This window comes from Solea senegalensis, unplaced genomic scaffold (genome assembly GCF_019176455.1).
Source record: "Solea senegalensis isolate Sse05_10M unplaced genomic scaffold, IFAPA_SoseM_1 scf7180000015026, whole genome shotgun sequence".
Taxonomy (NCBI): domain Eukaryota; kingdom Metazoa; phylum Chordata; class Actinopteri; order Pleuronectiformes; family Soleidae; genus Solea; species Solea senegalensis.
Window position 1 is genome coordinate 2614 of NW_025321200.1, and position 16985 is coordinate 19598.

Below are 16985 nucleotides of genomic sequence, written 5' to 3' on the forward strand. Positions count from 1 at the left end.
GATGCATGGTAAATATGTAAACAAGAGCATGTATCCACACTGTTTTGACAGAATTTGCATTCGAGCAACTTGTTCTTGCAAATAAAGATGAAAACATGGATAAGTTGACAAAATCCATCCGCGTTTGCTCTGTTTTGGAGAAATTGTGCTTTGAGTGTTTTGTGACTCGGCTGTAGCACTTTACTAGCATAGCATGCTAATACATGCTAATACAGTTATACACAGAATGGTGAAGTTTAACAGTTAAGTGACATTTCAGCCTGGTTGACAATGACTCAGCGAAAAAAATCAAGGCGTTAGCCTGATGCTAAATTCACTCCAACTGCCTGTTGAGAGTTTCAGAGTCATTTCCTTGTGGATGAAAACATTTTCTGAAACCTTTTCCAAATCGTTCCATTTCCATGTAGCTAGGAGCTAAATCTGCTAAAAGTCCGCTCCATGTGTTTGTTGCCACCCACCGTGCAGTCTGACGGCGAGCTCTGTGATCTGCACGATCCTCTCCTCCTGCTGAGGAACCGTCGGCCACACAAACTTCTCAAACTGTCGGTGAAGAACAGCCACGGCGTCTGTGCTGCAACACTCGCAGGAAAACTTGCTCACGCGGGCGATGGTGGCACTCGCGTCCTCACACCAGAACTGATACTGTTGATGGAAGAAGACGCAGCGTGAATGTGGCGTCGCTGACGTGATCATGTGATCACGCATGAACTGATGAGTGAAGGTCACCTCCTCCATGGCTTCCTGCAGTCTGCAGCTCATGTCCAGAGTTTTCTGGTGTTCACGGACGCTTCGCTCAAACTCCACCATCTGCCTCTCCAGCTGATTCAAAGCATTTTCCGTCTCCCGGGCCACGCCCCCCTCCTTGACCTCTGACCCCAGCCGTGCTATCACACCCTGCAGTCGCTTCCTGAGAACCTGCAGGACCAGATCAGGATCAGAGGGAGTAAGAACACCTAGACACAGAGTGGACAGAAGACAGGTGGACATTTACCTGCAGCTTGTACTCGTACATCTCCACCTGCTGCCGCTGGTTCCTCGCGACCTTCAGGTTCCTGCCTCGGTCGTTCCTCTTCAGGTAGTTAAACTTCAGGTTGCTAAACTTCTTCTTCAGCTCCTTAAAGGAGTCACGCAGCTGAAAAGAGACAAAACAGGAAGTCAATCAGCTGAGCCTGGAAACCACAGAAGAAGAAGAAGGTTTGGGTTACAGTCGGGGGACCACAGAGGGTGGACCCTACTGACTTTTGGTATTTCCCAAAAAGTTATGGTCTCCTCTGAATGAAGATTAATGACATCATGGATCCTCCGAGTCATCACTTCATGACCAAGATTCAATACCAACATCACAACCCGTCATGTACCAAAGGCGTGGCCTCACTAACATCCAGGTCACATGACTCCGTGTTGCCTGTGTTTACTGAAACATTTGTCATATTTAACATTTCTCTGGTCAAAACGTTGTATGAAAACATCTGACCCAAACCACGTATCAAATCAGCTCAGCGCTAGTTCATGGTCATCAGTTTCCATTGCTAAAGCCATGCTAATGCTGCTAACACAGTAAAAAACATTATTTATCTTCTTCATCTTAGGTCAGAGCTGTGTTAGCCGTGCTTAAGCTGAGCTTTAGCCGAGCTTTAGCCGAGCTTTATCTGAGCTTTATCCGAGCTTCAGCTCAGCATTGACGCGGCTGCATGTGGACGGACTTAGCTGAGGGTATTTTTAGAGCAGGAGGGTCTAAATCCAGCGGGACATTTCTGGTTGGGACAGGGGGAATAGCGGTGTCAGGTGACTGATCTGTCAGCTAAAGACAGCTGAGAGACGCAGACAGACACAGGGGAGTGTGAAGTCAGAGGAGGCAGACCTCAGACCTCTGAGTCGTCAGGGGAAACCCAGGACAAGGAGCGAGAAAGAGGATTGTGAAAGTAGCAAAGGTTACCCAAATGTGGCAGGAAAAACAGGAAGTGTCCAACAATTCACTCGACAGGTGACTTACTAAGAGTGTGTGGAAACACAATCACCACAACAGTCCACAAACTACCAAAGTTGATTTAGAAAGACCACAGAAGGAGAACCTGAGAAGAACCAACAGTAGACAATACGAGAACAATCAGCAGATCCTGAAGAGATTAACACGTAGTATCAGAACTACAATACCTCATTTGAGGTAGTATATAACCCTTAGCAGCTGCAGGAGATCCATGAGGAGAAAAGCTATCTTGTTTCATTGTTGGTGGAATTCAGTACTCACTCTGGTCTCCTTGTCTGAATAAACAAAAGAACAAACTTGGTTTGGAGGTAAATCCAGATCATGACAGAGTGAACAGGTCGTGAATGTTGAGAAGAACAGAATCCAGGGTTTTTGATCCAGATGAACCAGGCGTTTCCGATGATGGGACCCAATCTATGACGAGCAGGTAAAGTTCACCATGGAATCCAGGTGCTTCTTCTCTCTAATGAAGGACAATCGTATAGAGATGTTTTGGAAGTTTTTTTTCTGCTCCAACACGACTGTGTCAAAGCAAGGACTATAAAGACATGGGTGGACTTTGAGTTTGGTGTGAAATAACTTATCTGACCCCACACAGAGCCCTGACCTTTAGCCCCATCCAGAACCTTAGGGATGAACCGGCACAGAGATTATGATCCAGACCTTTTCTTCCAACATCAGTGTCTGACCTCATCAGTGCTCGACAGAATGAATGAACACAAATTCACATTGAAAAATTCACTTGAAAATCTGAAGGAAAGTCTTCAAAGAAGAGTGGAAGCTGTTACAGCTGTGGAGGAGGAACCAGCTCCATATTAAATGTATGTGGTTTGTTTACAGACTAAGAATCAGATCCTGACAACCGGTCAAGTTCTAAATCATCCGGTGACTCAGCACTGAGAACCCAGAGCAGGAACAGTTAATCCTTATTCCCTGTTCACGTCTGTGAAGCTCATCAGTCATCCTGATGCACCAGGACCACAAGAAACCAACAAACACCTGACACTGAATCTACTCCTGCAGCAGCTGGGATGGTCAAAGGTCACCTAACTGCAGGAGAGGACTCGAGCCTGGATGAGTCATGGTTTGACTAAGACTGAAGATTCTTTTCATAAATCGATTCATCTGTGGATTCTTTTGTCAAACGTGGGAATGACGATGTTCTCAAACGTCTTGTTTTTGTCCACAAACCACAATGATTTCTTTGTTTTTATGGAGCAAAGAGACCAGAAAATATTCCCATATAAGAAGCTGAAAAATCACAGAAACTGGTTTAGATTATTTAAAAAAAATGATCAAATACAAGATTAATTTAGTAAATCATTCATAAGAACCCAGATCAGCTGGTTCCAGTGTTTACAGAACTTCTTAACACTGGTGGTTAATCCTAGCATCCTAGCTAATTCTGCTAACTAGCAAGCTAATGCTGTCCACTCAATGAACAGGTACATAAAAACATGTCCACAGACACTAGTAGGGGGCAAACATTTGCTACTTGGAGCCGCCATTTTATTTTTTGGAGTTTGAACGAGTTCAAGATTTGGAATTACAACTGCAGGGAGCGCTGCGACTGAAACCGCTGACTCAGGACTGGAAAATGACAACCTCCAAGTTCATGTGGTCGCACTTTCACAAGTTAATATGCGAGTGTTGATACAATTTTGTTGAAATTAAATGAAAATGTGGTTTTTTATTAACTGATTTATATATTTTCACTGTTTTTTTGTTGTTTCTAACTCTTCTGTGACCGTCCTGCCATCATGTGACCGTCATGTGACCGTCCTGTCCTCCTGTGACCGTCATGTGACCGTCATGTGACCGTAGTGTGACCGTCCTGTCGTCATGCAATCATCTCATTACCATTACTCCTGGACTGTTTGTCATATCTAGATCTGTCAGTCAGGCTGTGACTCCGCCTCTCTCCCTATGTCAGCTGAGATGAGCACAGCGCCCCCTGTGGCCCTCAGGTGGGGGATACAGTGGTAGAAGATGGATGAATGAATACATGAAAGCAGAGAAGCAGAGCTTTAATCTCATGTTCTCGGACTTCAGAGGAACCAGCGTCCAATCACAGATGAGATTCACCGCCACGTGTGTGACGTCATCTTCTGAGTAAACAGTTAAATAACTGACAGATATGGAAAGTGAACGTGATCTAAAATCTGGAATCTAAATGAATCCAGATTATTCTCATGATGTCATAAGAGGGTTAAAACAAAATGTCTGCCTCTGTGAAAACAAAGGGTCAAAGAAAACTCAACTTTTAACTTTTCTTCAGAGCTGAGTTTGTGAGTCACTGAGTCTGACACACAGCACCAGGTGCATGATGGGAAATACCCACCACCTTTATTTAGCCTCTCTCGCTCTCTCTCTCTCTCTTTCTCTCTCTCCCTTTCATTCCTGCAGCAGCTGCTGTTCAGTGACTCACCACAGAAACCAGTGATGACGCACTCTCACCTACAGAGGGCGCCAGCGTCTCATCACACAACATCTTTGACTGAAGCAAAAAACACAAAAATAAATCCTTGATCCAACAAATGAAATAAAACACAACAAACAGCTAATGTTGTTGTTTTCCAGTTGTTAGCATGATCATGTTAGCATCACCATGTTAGCAAGATCGCGTTAGTATCATCACGTTAGCATCATCACGTTAGCACGACTGTGGCTCTGTGACCTCACCTGGATGATGTCATCATTGAGAAGGCAGAGCATCTCCTCATGACGAACGGCTTTGTTCAACCACGACGCGCAGAGAGACTCGAGAGACAGAAGGCGGCGCTGCAGCTGCTCCACACTGAAACCTGACACCTGAGACCAGAACCACAACTTTACTGCAGCTCTACAGTACCAGAGAGTACTGTGTTTGTGTGTGTACATACAGTGTGTGCAGCAGCAGCAGCACAAATGTGCGTCTTCAGCGTTGAAAGCTTCTCAAACAGACTCTGGATCAGCTGTCGTTCTTCTCTGACTCGACTCAGCTCAGCTGGAGGCTTAGCGTATAACAGCGCCTCCAGCTGGACACAGAGGAAACAACGGCAGTGCACAGTCAGTGACTCCGCCCCCCTGCTTCCTGTCAGGGTTGATCATAGAAGTGCACTGACCTGTTGGACAGTGAGATGGAAGCTGCTCGTCAGATCCAGGATCAACTCACTCTGCTCCACCTTCCTCTTCACCTTCTCATGGAGCTTCAGCAGCTTGGCCAGATCCTCCACCTCCTCCTTCACCTCCTTCACCTCCTTCACCTCCTTCACCTGCAGATGTTGCTGGACTCCTCTCACAGTCTTCCAGCTCTTCTTCATGTCAGCCACCTCTATGTCCAGTTGCTGGACAAAAGAAAACCGTGTATCTGATCAAACATCAGGTGAAGACCACTTCATAGTTTCTGTGTCTGAGTACAGAGGTCAACACATCTGTGACCCAGTGAGGACATCCACCAGGAGGGACAGACATGGACCCTTATTTTGGTTTTACTGGAACCAGAAGAACCATGTTCTCATGAACAGATCATGTCAGTGGACCAGTGTTTGGAATAACGCCGTTTAAAAGAACAGCGTTGGTAACAACGTTATTTTTTTAGTAACGGGGTAATCTAACTAATTACTTTTCCCATCGTTACAACGCTGTTAACGTTACTGGACGTAAAATGTGGTGCGTTACTATGCATTGATTGAATAAACTGTGTAATCCGAAAGCACCCCTGGCTCAAAGCGGGTTAATAACACGTTAAGTGATTGGAGAATGGAGAGGCCCTGAGTCAGTGAGTCCCAGACCCTGTGGGCCCAAACACCCAGTAGTGCTACCAATACCAGGAATCCTCACTGTCCCGTTTTCCAAAAAACCCAACAATTCTGACCGTCACAATCCCAGTCGACCCAAAGATCTAGAACCAATGCTATTGAGTACAAAAGACATCCCCAAAATCCACCAATCCAGAAGAACCAAAGGTCAAACACAAAGAGTCCAGATACCCAGCCAGCATGTCTACGTGGGACCCATGAGGGTTTGTGGGCATGGACTTGAAGAGAGCAAATGATGCAGGTCGCATGGTTTTAGTAACATGGGAAGCAAACAAAGGTGGGGCCACCATGGAAACCACAGACAAACCCACTTGGGACCCATATAGTCCAAGACTAAGAACAATCTAAAAGAACTCTGTGGTCTCAACAATTGCAGTCCTCCTTGGTCTTAAACCTAATTAAAATCCACCCAGGCCCAATCGTCACCACAAAAGTAATGAAGCTACTAAATACCAGTCCAAACCGTCTACATAGTCCTCATTGTATTCTCTGTCTTCTCTGTCCTCAATGTCCTCTCCCTCTGTCCTCTCCCTCCGTCCTTTCTGTCCTCTCCGTCCTCAGAGCAGAGTCACCACTCACAGTAAAATGAGGTCTGGCCAGTTTGAAGCGCTCCAGCAACCTGGAGGCCTGCACGTCTGAATCCAGGTCCACTGAGGTACATGAGTCCAGCAGCTCAGAGACACAGGACAAGTCCTGCAGGTTCTGAAGACACACAGCAAGTAGATTTAGTCAGTGAGTGTGTGAGTTCAGGACGCACTCAGAGGACGTGAGTCATGAGTCAGACGTTTAACAATTTATGGATTATCAAAGGAATATTCCAAAGGACTCATCCGTTTGAGTTCAGGACCTTTGTCCTCACGACACCTGATACCTTGAGCAGTCTGTCCTGGAACCTCCTGTAAGACTTCATGTCCCCCTGGTGGTGATGGATCTGGACTCTCTGCTGACTCCACAGCTCCTTCACTTCCTGTTCGGTTCTGCTGAGCTTCTCGATCGTCTGCTGGACCACGGACACCAGAGACTGCAGGTCCAAGCCTGATCCCAGCACCTGACACACACACACACAGTGACATTTGATCATCTAAATCTCTCAGCTCAAAAACATGGACTCCTGATGTCCTGGTTACCATGACGATGGTTTGGACATAGTTTTTTCCCAGTTCCTGAGTAGTGAGGAGCTTCTGTAGCATGTCCTGCCAGCAGATGTCAACCTGCTCCTTTTCCTCCTGCTCCTCCTTCTTCTTCAGTGGTGGCCAGGAACTGTTGGCAGACTCGATGTTCTCCTCTTCTTCACCTGACCTCCTCCTGGAGCTCCCTCTCAGTTCCTCCATCTGCTCCTCCACCTAGAAAACAACCGCAGCATCAGGATCAAATGTCACAGTTTAACTTCAGCGCCTCACGGACCTGAGGAGAACCTGACCTGCTGAACCGTCCTGAGGAAGGAGACGTACGGCTGCAGCAGCTGCAGGTTGGACTTGATCTTCAGGTTCAGACTCTGCAGCTCCTTCAGAACCACGTCAACTCGAGCAGCCAGTTCAGGACTCAGTGACCCAGTGGAGGCAGCAGCAGGTTGTGCTGTTCCACATCTCTTCAGCTGATGGGTCAGGGTCTTCAGGACGGACAGCGGTCTACAGGATTCACTGTGAAGGCAGGGACCAGTTCTGCAGGATACATCTATAGGCAGAGCTCCGATCTGATCCAGGACCTGCTTCAGATTCTCTACGTCATGACGAGCAGACTGGACCCACAAAATAAAACCCAGATCCAGAGACGAGTTACTTTCAGTTCAAGTCAAGACTTTAGACTCAAGTCTTTAAGCTTGAGTTTGAGTCAGGTTCTAAGTTAAGTCAGAATCTGGATGTTTTGAGCTGAAATGCATCATGGGAGATGTAGATGACAACAAACTTTATTTAAACAGACAAAGAAACACCTGAAAAATCCCTATACTTTCCTCTGTTTGACTTTGACTGTGTGTGTGTGTGTGTGTGTGTGTGTGTGTGTGTGTGTGTTGTGTGTGTACCCTCCCAGCCTGTGTGCTTGTGTGTGTGTGTGTGTGTGTGTGTGTACCTCACCTGCCTGTGTGTGTGTGTGTGTGTGTGTGCACTAGTAACCTGTCACAGCTTTGTGTGTGTGTGTGTGTGTGTGTGTGTGTGTGTGTGTGTGTGTGTGTGTGTGTGTGTGTGTGTGTGTGTGTGAGTGTAGCCTGTACCTCAGCCTGTGTGTGTGTGTGTGTGTGTGTGTGTGTGTGTGTGTGTGTGAGGTATGTGTGTGTGTGTGGTGTGTGTGTGTGTGTGTGTGTGTGTTGTGTGTGTGTGTGTGTGTGTCAGTATGCCTCACTGTGTGTACCTGTGCCAGTGTGTGTGTGTGTGTGTGTGTGTGTGTGTGTGTGTGTGTGTGTGCACACTTCAGCCTGTGTGCACAGCTGTGTGTGTGTGTGTGGTACCACCTGTGTGCTGTACCTGAGCCTGTTTGACAGCTTCGTGTAGTTGTGTGTGTGAGTGTGTACCTCAGCCTGTGTGCACAGCTTGTGTGTGTGTGTGTGTGTGTGTGTGTGTACCTCAGCCTGTTCATGTGTGTGTTCAGAGCGTCCTCTGCTTCACAGGAGACATTGTCCTGGCGTCTGAACAGTTTGACAACACACTCCTGCTCTGCTGCTACACACCTGCAACACACACACACACACACCACACACACCACACCACACAGCGCTGATAATGTGATGAATGCAGGCTTCCTCTTTTACATCATAAATAAAAAAAAGTCACCTTGTCCATGAGGAGTTCACAGGAAGACAACAGCTGCTGCTGATTGGCCGGGAGGACATTGTGGGCGTGGTTTCCTTCATCAAACGTCTCCTGCACCTGTAATCTACCACAGAAGAAGAGAGAGAAAAGCTGGTTTAAACATGAACATGTTTCAGAGTCTGTGGTCGTCAGCCTACCTGGTGGTTCTGTCTGATCCAGATCCAGGCTTGAGATCAGTTTCAGATGCCAGGTCTTTGCTCTTTGCTAATTTGGACTTGAACTGTAACTCCATAGTCCCCTCAGACCTGGGTCTGGACTCCTCTGAAGTCTGCAGGTCTGACCTGGATCCAGACAGCAGGTTTCTGATCTTTCCTGATACGGATCCAGGCTTTGTATCTGACCTGGATTCAGGTGGATCACCACAAAAGAGGATCTCCACTATCTCCTCTGAACTGGATTCAGACTCTTGGTCTTTGTTTTTCTCAGATATCGATCTGGGTATCGGATCAGAACTGGATCCTGACTCTAGGCTTCTGATTTGCTGTGGTCTAGACCCAGACTCGACATATGTGGTTTGTTGTGTTCTCAGTATGGGCATCTGTTCTAATCTAGATTCTGGCTCCATGTTTCTGGACTGCTCTGTTCCAGATTCAGACTTCATATCTGATGTGGACTCAGGCTTCGGGTAACTGGTCTCATGTGGTCTAAAACCAGGCATCAAACCAGCTGTCTGGTTTAATCTGAATCTGGATTGCAGCTTTCTGATCCTCTCTGATCTGGATCCAGGCTGCACATGAATCTCTTTGGTCTGTGATCTGGATTCAGACTGCAGGTCTTTGTTTTTCTCTGATGTAGGTATCTGGTCCAATCTGGATTCTGCATGCATGTTTGTGGACTCTCCTGATCTGGATTCAGATTTCATATCTGATGTGGACTCAGGCTGCACGTAGCTGGTCTCATGTGGTCTGGAACCAGGCATCAGAGCTGAAATGGATCTAGATGGACTGGTTTCATCGAGATCTGACTTAGATTCAGGGTCTGTGTCTGACTCGGATCCTAAATGGAGCTCCAAACTCTCTTCTAAACCGGATTCAGACTGCAGGTCTTTGCCTTTCCATGATGTAGGTTTCTGGTTCAATCTGGATTCTGTCTGCATGTTTCTGGACTCTTGTGATCTGGATTTAGATTTCACATCTGATGAGGACTCAGGCTGCACATAACTGATCTCCTGGGACCTAGAACCAGGCCTTAGACCTGAAATGGATTCAGACTGACCATCACAGGTCTGCAATAATTTGGAATCTGAATTCACGTCTAATCTGAATCTGGACTGCAGGTTTCTGAAGTTCTCTAGTCTAGATCCAGACTTAGGCTGCAGATCTGCCTTCAATCCAGACGGAACATCTGTTCTGGATTCAGGATTCAGGTCGTTATTTTCCTCTGTTCTGAATTCAGGATTCCGGATTCTGGTTTGTTGTGATCTAGATCCGGACTTCACATGGTTTTTCACTGTAGTCTTCTCTACGATAGGTCCAGGCCTCACATCTGCTCTGGATCCAGATTCAAGGTCCCTAGGTTTTTCTGTTTTGGAATCTGACTGCAGGTCAGCACTTTTGAAAGATGTGGACTCAGGTGGCAGGTTCTGGTCCAGGATGGGGGTCCAGACCTGGTTTGAGAAAGAGTGGACAGTTCAGAGTTAAAAGATTTCAGTTTCAGTTCACTTCTAGGCTGTTTAGAGGTTTTTAGGTCCTTTAAGGTCTTTGATTCATTTAAGCTGTTCAATATCAGAGGTCAGTGATTCTCTTACCTCAGGTCTGGACTTGTGGTCTTTCTTCAAGACCTGGTTCTCCAGCTGTTGGAGCTTCAGTCTGAGAGCCTGGTCCACCGTCCTCCTCCGGTCCTGCAGAGTCTCCAGCAGCTCCTCCAGCTTTAGCACCGCCCCCCAGCTGCCCTGGGAACTCTGGGTAAACGACGCAGTGAGAAGTCAAACTGTGCTAGATCCTGGTTTATTCATGAAATTTAAAAAACAACATGAATCAAGTCCATTTCACCTGGTGTTCATGTTCCCAGTCGTCATCCTGCAGTACCGTCCCTCTCCTGTGGAGGGCCTCTGCCCTCTGCAGCAGCCGCAGCTTCTGCAGCAGAACACTGCTGCTGCTCAGAACTGTCAGGGACTTATCCAGAAGACCTGGACTCAGATTAAACCCAGTCTCAATCAGGTTAAACCAGATTAAACCCAGTTTTAATCAGGTTAAGTCCATATTAACTCAGTTTAGATTCATCTGTATTTAAACTAGTTTAAATCTGTTTCATTAGTTTGGATCACTTGAGGGAGGACCCACTTTTAATCAGTGAACTATCTCAGATTTAGACTAGTTTCCTCAGTCTAAATCAGTTCAATCTCAGTTTAATTTGTCTTGGATTAATTTAAAGCAGACTGAAACACACAGTGAAACTGTTACCTCACCTCTCCTCATGGTGGCGCAGGTGAGTCTGTGAGAGTCTGTGCTGATGTGAAGCTTCTCTGCCCTGTCCATGCTGACCACAAACTACACACACACACACACACAGGAAAACAACAGCTTCAGTCAGGATTAACCAGCAGGTGGTGCCAGAGTCCACATGAGCCCAGAAGAAGGAAATAAATGTGATAGTTTATGTTCTGAATCCCTTTTTTAGCCCAGGTTAAACTAGTTTGACACGTTTAGACAAGGTTAAATCGGGTTAAAAGAAGTGGTGTCTGACGAACGGTTGTCATGGTAACAGATTCATTGGAATCCCTGGTTTTAAAAAAAGTTTAAAATATAACCAGGACAGTTTGATTGACACGTGCAGAGTGGCCAATCAGCACAGAGCTCAGTCATGTGATGATGTCTGTCCTTCATAACTGCAGCAGCATGTGAGGGGTCAGAGGTCACTGCGGTCACACGACAACAAACTCCACTGACATCAACGAATGAACTGTTCCATCCTCCACCTTAAACCAGTTCAATCCTGTTTAGACCAGATTCATTTGAACCAGTTTACATCAGTTTAAATGAACTCAGGTTAGATCCACCTAAATGAGTTTAAATTAGGTTAAACCCAGTATAAACCCAGTTTAAACCCAGTTTAAACCCAGTATAAACACAGTATAAACCCAGTTTAAAAAACCAGTAATAAACCCAGTTTAAGTAAAGTATAAACCCCAGTTTAAACCCAGTATACACCCAGTTTAAACACAGTATAAACAGTATAAAAGTTTTTAACCCAGTTTAAACCAGTATAAAACCAGTATAAACCCAGTTTAAAACCAGTATAAACCCAGTTTATTATAAACCCAACCCAGTTTAAACCCAGTATACACCAGTTTAAAACCAGTATAAAGTATAAACTCCAGTATAAACCAGTATAAACCCAGTTTAAACCCAGTATAAACCCAGTTTAAACCCAGTATAAAAACCCAGTATTAGTTTAACCCAGTATGAACCCAGTTTAAGTTAAAACCCAGTATAAACAGTTTAAACCCAGTATAAACCCAGTTTAAACCAGTAAACCCAGTTTAAACCAGTATAAACCCATTTTAAACCCAGTATAAACCCAGTAAACCTTAGTTTAAGTATAAACCCAGTTTAAAACCCAGTATAAAAACCCAGTATAACCAGTAAGCCCAGTTTAAACCCAGTTTAAACCCACCGGTTTTAAACCAAACCCAAACCCAGTTTAAACCCACCCACCCAGTTTAACCCACTACGCCCCAGTTTAAACCAGTATACCCCAGTTTAAAACCCAATAAACCAGTTTAAAACCAGTTTAAAACCCACTTTAAACCCCCATTTTAAACCCAGTTTAAACCAGTCCCAGTTTAATAAACCCCAGTATACACCCAGTATAAAGCCAGTTTAAGAAACCCAGTTAAACCCAGTATACACCCCAAGTTTAAGCCAGTTTAGTTAAACCCAGTATAAACAGTTTAAAGAGTATACACCCAGTTTAAACCCAGTTTATAACCCAGTTTAGTTTAACCACTATAAACCCAGTTTAAAACCCAGTATAAACCCAGTTTTAACGCCAGTTTAAAACCCAAGTATAACCAGTTTAAACCCAGTATAAGTTTAAACCCAGTAGTTTAAACCCAGTATAAACCCAGTTTAAACCCAGTATAAACTCCAGTATACCCCAGTTTAAACCCAGTATAAAACCAGCAGTTTATAAACCCAGTTTAAACCCAGTATACACCCAGTTTAAACTAGTATACCCAGTAAACCCAGTATAAGTTTAAACCCAGTATAAACCCAGTATAAGCCCAGTTTAAACTCCAGTATAAACCAGTAGTTTAAACCCAGTTTTAAACCCAGTATAAACCCAGTTTAAAACCCAGTATAAACCAGTTTAAACCCAGTATACCCAGTTTTTAACCCAGTTTAAACCCAGTATAAACCCAGTTTAAACCCACTATAGCCCAGTTTAAACCCAGTAAACCCAGTATAAACCCAGTATAAACCCACTTTAAACCCAGTTTAAACGCAGTATAAACCCAGTTTAAATCCAGTATACAGTTTAAACCCAGTATAAACCCACTTTAAACCCAGTTTAAACCCAGTATAAACCCAGTTTAAATCCAGTATACAAACCCATTAAACCCAGTATTAAACCCAGTATAAACCTAGTTTAAACCCAGTATAAACCCAGTTTAAACCCAGTATAAACCCAGTATATAAACCCACTATAAACCCATAAACCCAGTTTAAACCCAGTATACACCCAGTTTAAACCCAGTATAACCCAGTATAAACCCAGTATACACCTAGTTTAAACCCAGTTTAAACCCAGTTTAAACCCAGTATAAACCCAGCTCAGTACCTCCAGGGCTCTGCAGTAAAAGTCTGACGCCAGCAGGAGGACTTCCTGTCGTCTGTGGAGCAGACGGAGGAGCAGAGACCATCCCTCACTCACAGAAGCTTCCATGGCCTTGTGCACCTCCTGCGCCTGCTTCTCCTTCCTCCGCCTCTGCTCCGTCTGTCGGCCATTTTCCACCGCCGCCAGCACCTCCCTCTCATGTTTCTGGACACACACACACACACACACACACACACACAGTGTAAACAAACAGAGGTCACTGAGTGGAGGGGGCGTGGTCATGTGATCACCTCCAGTTTGTCCTTCAGCTGCTGCAACTCCTGGATCAGGGTCCGGTTCTCCTCCTGGTCTGATCCCACCTCACATAGACTGGGCTGGACCTGGACCAGCTGGAGGTGGACAAGAGAGCCGCTCTGCACACACACACACACACACAAACACATGCACAGAGACACACACACACAGGGACACAGACAGACACACAGACACACACACACACAAGCACTGCTTGCCCACAGACAAACACACAGACACACGACAGGCACACATGCACAGAGACCTGGGCCACAGACACACAGCTGCACACAGACACACACCTGGGAGCACACCGACAGGCCACACTTTTGGGGGAACCGCAGACAGAGACACACAGGAACTTGCACCCACACACACCAGGGGCATAGACACACACATACACAGAAGCCTGGCCACACGGGCCACCTGACAGGCCACACACAGGGGAACACAGAGACACAGACACACACACAGAGACACAGACACAAACACATGCACACAGAGACACAGACACACACACAGACACACACTCTCCATCACTAAGTTCTAATGACTTATTTAGTAAAATTCTGTGTTTGAAAGCCTTTGTTCAGTTGGACTTCAGTGACACACAGTGACCACACGAGGCAGCAGAGGACCAGCAGCTAAAATCACTGATTGTCTGTGTGGGCTTTGGTGTGAGAGAGTGAGTGGTTTATAAACTTGAGTTTCCTGTGTGAAAAGTGTGTCTCACAGTGAGACAAAGACGTGGACGTGTTCTGAAGACACGTTGTTAAATGTTTAAAATGTTGTGATGAACGGCGTGGAGCTGTTGACGTACCTGGAGGACAGAGACGACCAGCTGTGATTGGCCGGCCTGGATGGCAATTGTGCTGATGGTGGTGAAAGACGGAGGACACTTCATGTTGTCTTCTCCTTCTCCTCTCTGTCCACCTGTCCTCCGCTCACATGTCCCTGTGTCCTCAGGGTCACCGGCCGTCATTGAAGTCAAAGTCTCCAGAGAACTTTTCCTCCTGTTCTTGTTTATGAGAACAATCCTGCAGGTTCAGCTGAGTCCATGTCACTGCTTTATCTACACAACATCAAGAAAACGGAGCTTTGATGACGTCTGGACGTCTCTGCTGTTCTCACTCAGTCACAACTTCTAAAAAAAACACCGTGTCCCTTTAACGTCTGTCAGTGATTATTTTGATCTTAGCTGGAGACGAACAGGTGGCATCACACACCACAGTGAGTCTGTGCACAGATTAGATTAGATTATAAGAAGTTACACTTTACCTGACACAGAGTTTCTGTAGAGCTGAGTCTGTGTTGCTGCCACTGAAGCCACGACTGACAGAGAGACAGGGGGAGAGAGAGAGACCGACAGGGAGAGAGCAGAGCTGGCAGAGGAGGTAAAAATAGACGACATGTTTCCAGTGGGATTATCAGTCAGCTGAACTGTCTCCATAAACAAACACTCCCTCTGTGTGTGTGTGTGTGTCACATTATCAACAAAACAAGGTTTTATCACAGGTGAACAAACAGAAGCATCAATCACACACACAGTATTATTATTATTATTATTATTATTATTGTTGTTAATAATCTAATCTCAGGTTGTGTTTCCAAAACTTTCTCTTTCAGCGACGACAACAAACGTTCATGAACCAAAACCACAACATGGATTTAGAGCCAGATCTAGAAGTATTAGGGCCAGCCAAAAAATAGAAAATAAAAATCCGACACAAGGAAAAATAAATACATTTAAAAATCCGACACAAGGAAAAAAAATAAAAAATAAATCCGGCAGCTGGTCCGGGGCAGATGCAGGGGCAGCAATGGTTGCACCTACGTGCGGTCCAGAGAGGGTATGTTGTATCACAAGAGGGCAACAATAAGGCAACTGATCAACTTGCTTCATCCTGTCGGCGTGTGCGACGGCGGCCGCTGTCATGGAGCCGTCAGTCGCTTGTTGCTTGGGGACGACGAAGAAACATAAAATGGCCGCCACTCGGGTCAACAGTGAAACACAGACACCGTCTTATTTTTGTCGTACGTGTAAAACTGTCAGAACATCGTTAACGACTGCTGTCACTAACTATAGCTAGCCCGAGATGAAGTCGCGCACACTTGTTTTTTCTCTTCTAGAACGAGAATGCGATGAAGTCGGAAGTGATTTGATCTAAAGTTACATTTAACCAATTGTGTTTTGATAATATACGTATACAATTATTAGCTACCTTAGCTATGTTAGCTTGTAAGACACACACAGAGGTCAGACTGATTAAGACCAGCTAAGACAGTTCACACTGGTTCAAACCAGTTTACATCCGTTCAGACCAGTACAGACTGGTTCAGACCAGTTCAGATTGGTGGCTAAAGCAGACGTCACAGCACATTTGGAAGCTAACAATCGTCTTACTTTGCTAACTGTGACTTTGGTGTTTGTAAACTAGCTGCTCAATCTAATTTAGCTTGTTAGCTTAACAAAAGTGTTCACAGACTGACGTTAGTCAGTTTTTAAACTTGTTGTTAGTGACGCCCACAGGCCACAGGTGGGATTACACTCAGAAAGTTACAAACAAAAGTGTTTCTGTTAAAAAAATACTTTATTAAAATATACACAAATGCACATGTGACCTGAGCGTGAGTCTCCCCTCACACTGGAGGATCATGGGAAACATATTTGTAATAATATAAATAATATCAATAACTGTCGTCTGTTGACGAGTGGATTCACGTTTGTTAACTAATAAATAACTCAAGGCGTTACTATTGGCTGAGGGTCATCCTTAGCTCCTCCTCCCTCAGGCTGCGGTCCAATCGCTCCGCCTCCGACTCCAGGACTGACGGGATTGGACGGTGAGTGACAATGGCGAGCGAATCCCTGAGCTCGTGTCGGAGCGAGAGCAGCCACTCGCTGTTCCTGGTCGACTGCTCGATAAACTCCGCCCTGTGCTGCTGGTCTGCAGCCAATAAGAGGCGAAGCTGACTGAGCTGAGGGGGAGGAGACAATATCAGCATCACCATGGCAACTCAAAAGACCTCAGGCCATTTCCTGAGTGCTGAAGCTCACCTGGTCCTCCAGCTCCATCACTCTCCTCCTCAGGTGTTCTTCTTCTGTGGAGTCTGTCAAGACCTACACACACACACACACACACACACAATGTTATTTCCTGTGTTCAGACTGGTTCAGACTGGTTCAGTGGTCCAGATTGGTTCTGACTGGTTTAGACCGGTTTAGACTGGTATAGACTGGTTCAGACTGGTTTAGTGGGTTAGACTGGTTCAGACTGGTTCAGACCAGTTCACAGCGGTGGCTAAAGCAGACGTCACCTC

General features: G+C 45.5%; 1 protein-coding gene across 3 annotated transcripts; it reads right to left on the reverse strand.

Annotated features, from left to right (window-relative positions):
- Positions 1 to 408: 408 nt before the first annotated feature.
- LOC122761805 (coiled-coil domain-containing protein 141-like) lies at positions 409 to 15090 on the reverse strand. Of its 3 annotated transcripts, XM_044017044.1 has the most exons (19): positions 14943 to 15090; positions 14485 to 14736; positions 13661 to 13783; positions 13374 to 13574; positions 10999 to 11080; positions 10583 to 10719; positions 10339 to 10491; positions 8729 to 10197; positions 8553 to 8655; positions 7208 to 7525; positions 6915 to 7130; positions 6659 to 6835; positions 6367 to 6489; positions 5092 to 5313; positions 4870 to 5004; positions 4670 to 4798; positions 992 to 1132; positions 727 to 915; positions 409 to 642 (listed from the first exon to the last, which is right to left on the reverse strand). In XM_044017044.1, the coding sequence occupies exons 2-19, from the start codon at positions 14644 to 14646 to the stop codon at positions 424 to 426; spliced, it is 4299 nt and encodes a 1432-aa protein (XP_043872979.1). In that variant the 5' UTR covers positions 14647 to 14736; positions 14943 to 15090; the 3' UTR covers positions 409 to 423. The 3 variants fall into 3 exon arrangements, with proteins under 3 accessions (XP_043872979.1, XP_043872980.1, XP_043872981.1); XM_044017045.1 differs by lacking the exons at positions 4670 to 4798; positions 4870 to 5004; positions 5092 to 5313 and having other exon boundaries at positions 14943 to 15089; XM_044017046.1 differs by lacking the exons at positions 4670 to 4798; positions 4870 to 5004; positions 5092 to 5313; positions 6367 to 6489.
- Positions 15091 to 16985: the final 1895 nt, after the last annotated feature.

Bases quoted from the DNA above. Each gene is read 5' to 3' on its own strand.
- LOC122761805 (XM_044017044.1), bottom strand. From the start codon at position 14,646: ATGACGGCCGGTGACCCTGAGGACACAGGGACATGTGAGCGGAGGACA. The intron at 8,656-8,728 runs GTAGGCTGACGA...CTTCTGTGGTAG, and splicing joins GGATCAGACAGAACCACCAG to ATTACAGGTGCAGGAGACGT. The intron at 5,005-5,091 runs GTCAGTGCACTT...CTCTGTGTCCAG, and splicing joins TCCATCTCACTGTCCAACAG to CTGGAGGCGCTGTTATACGC.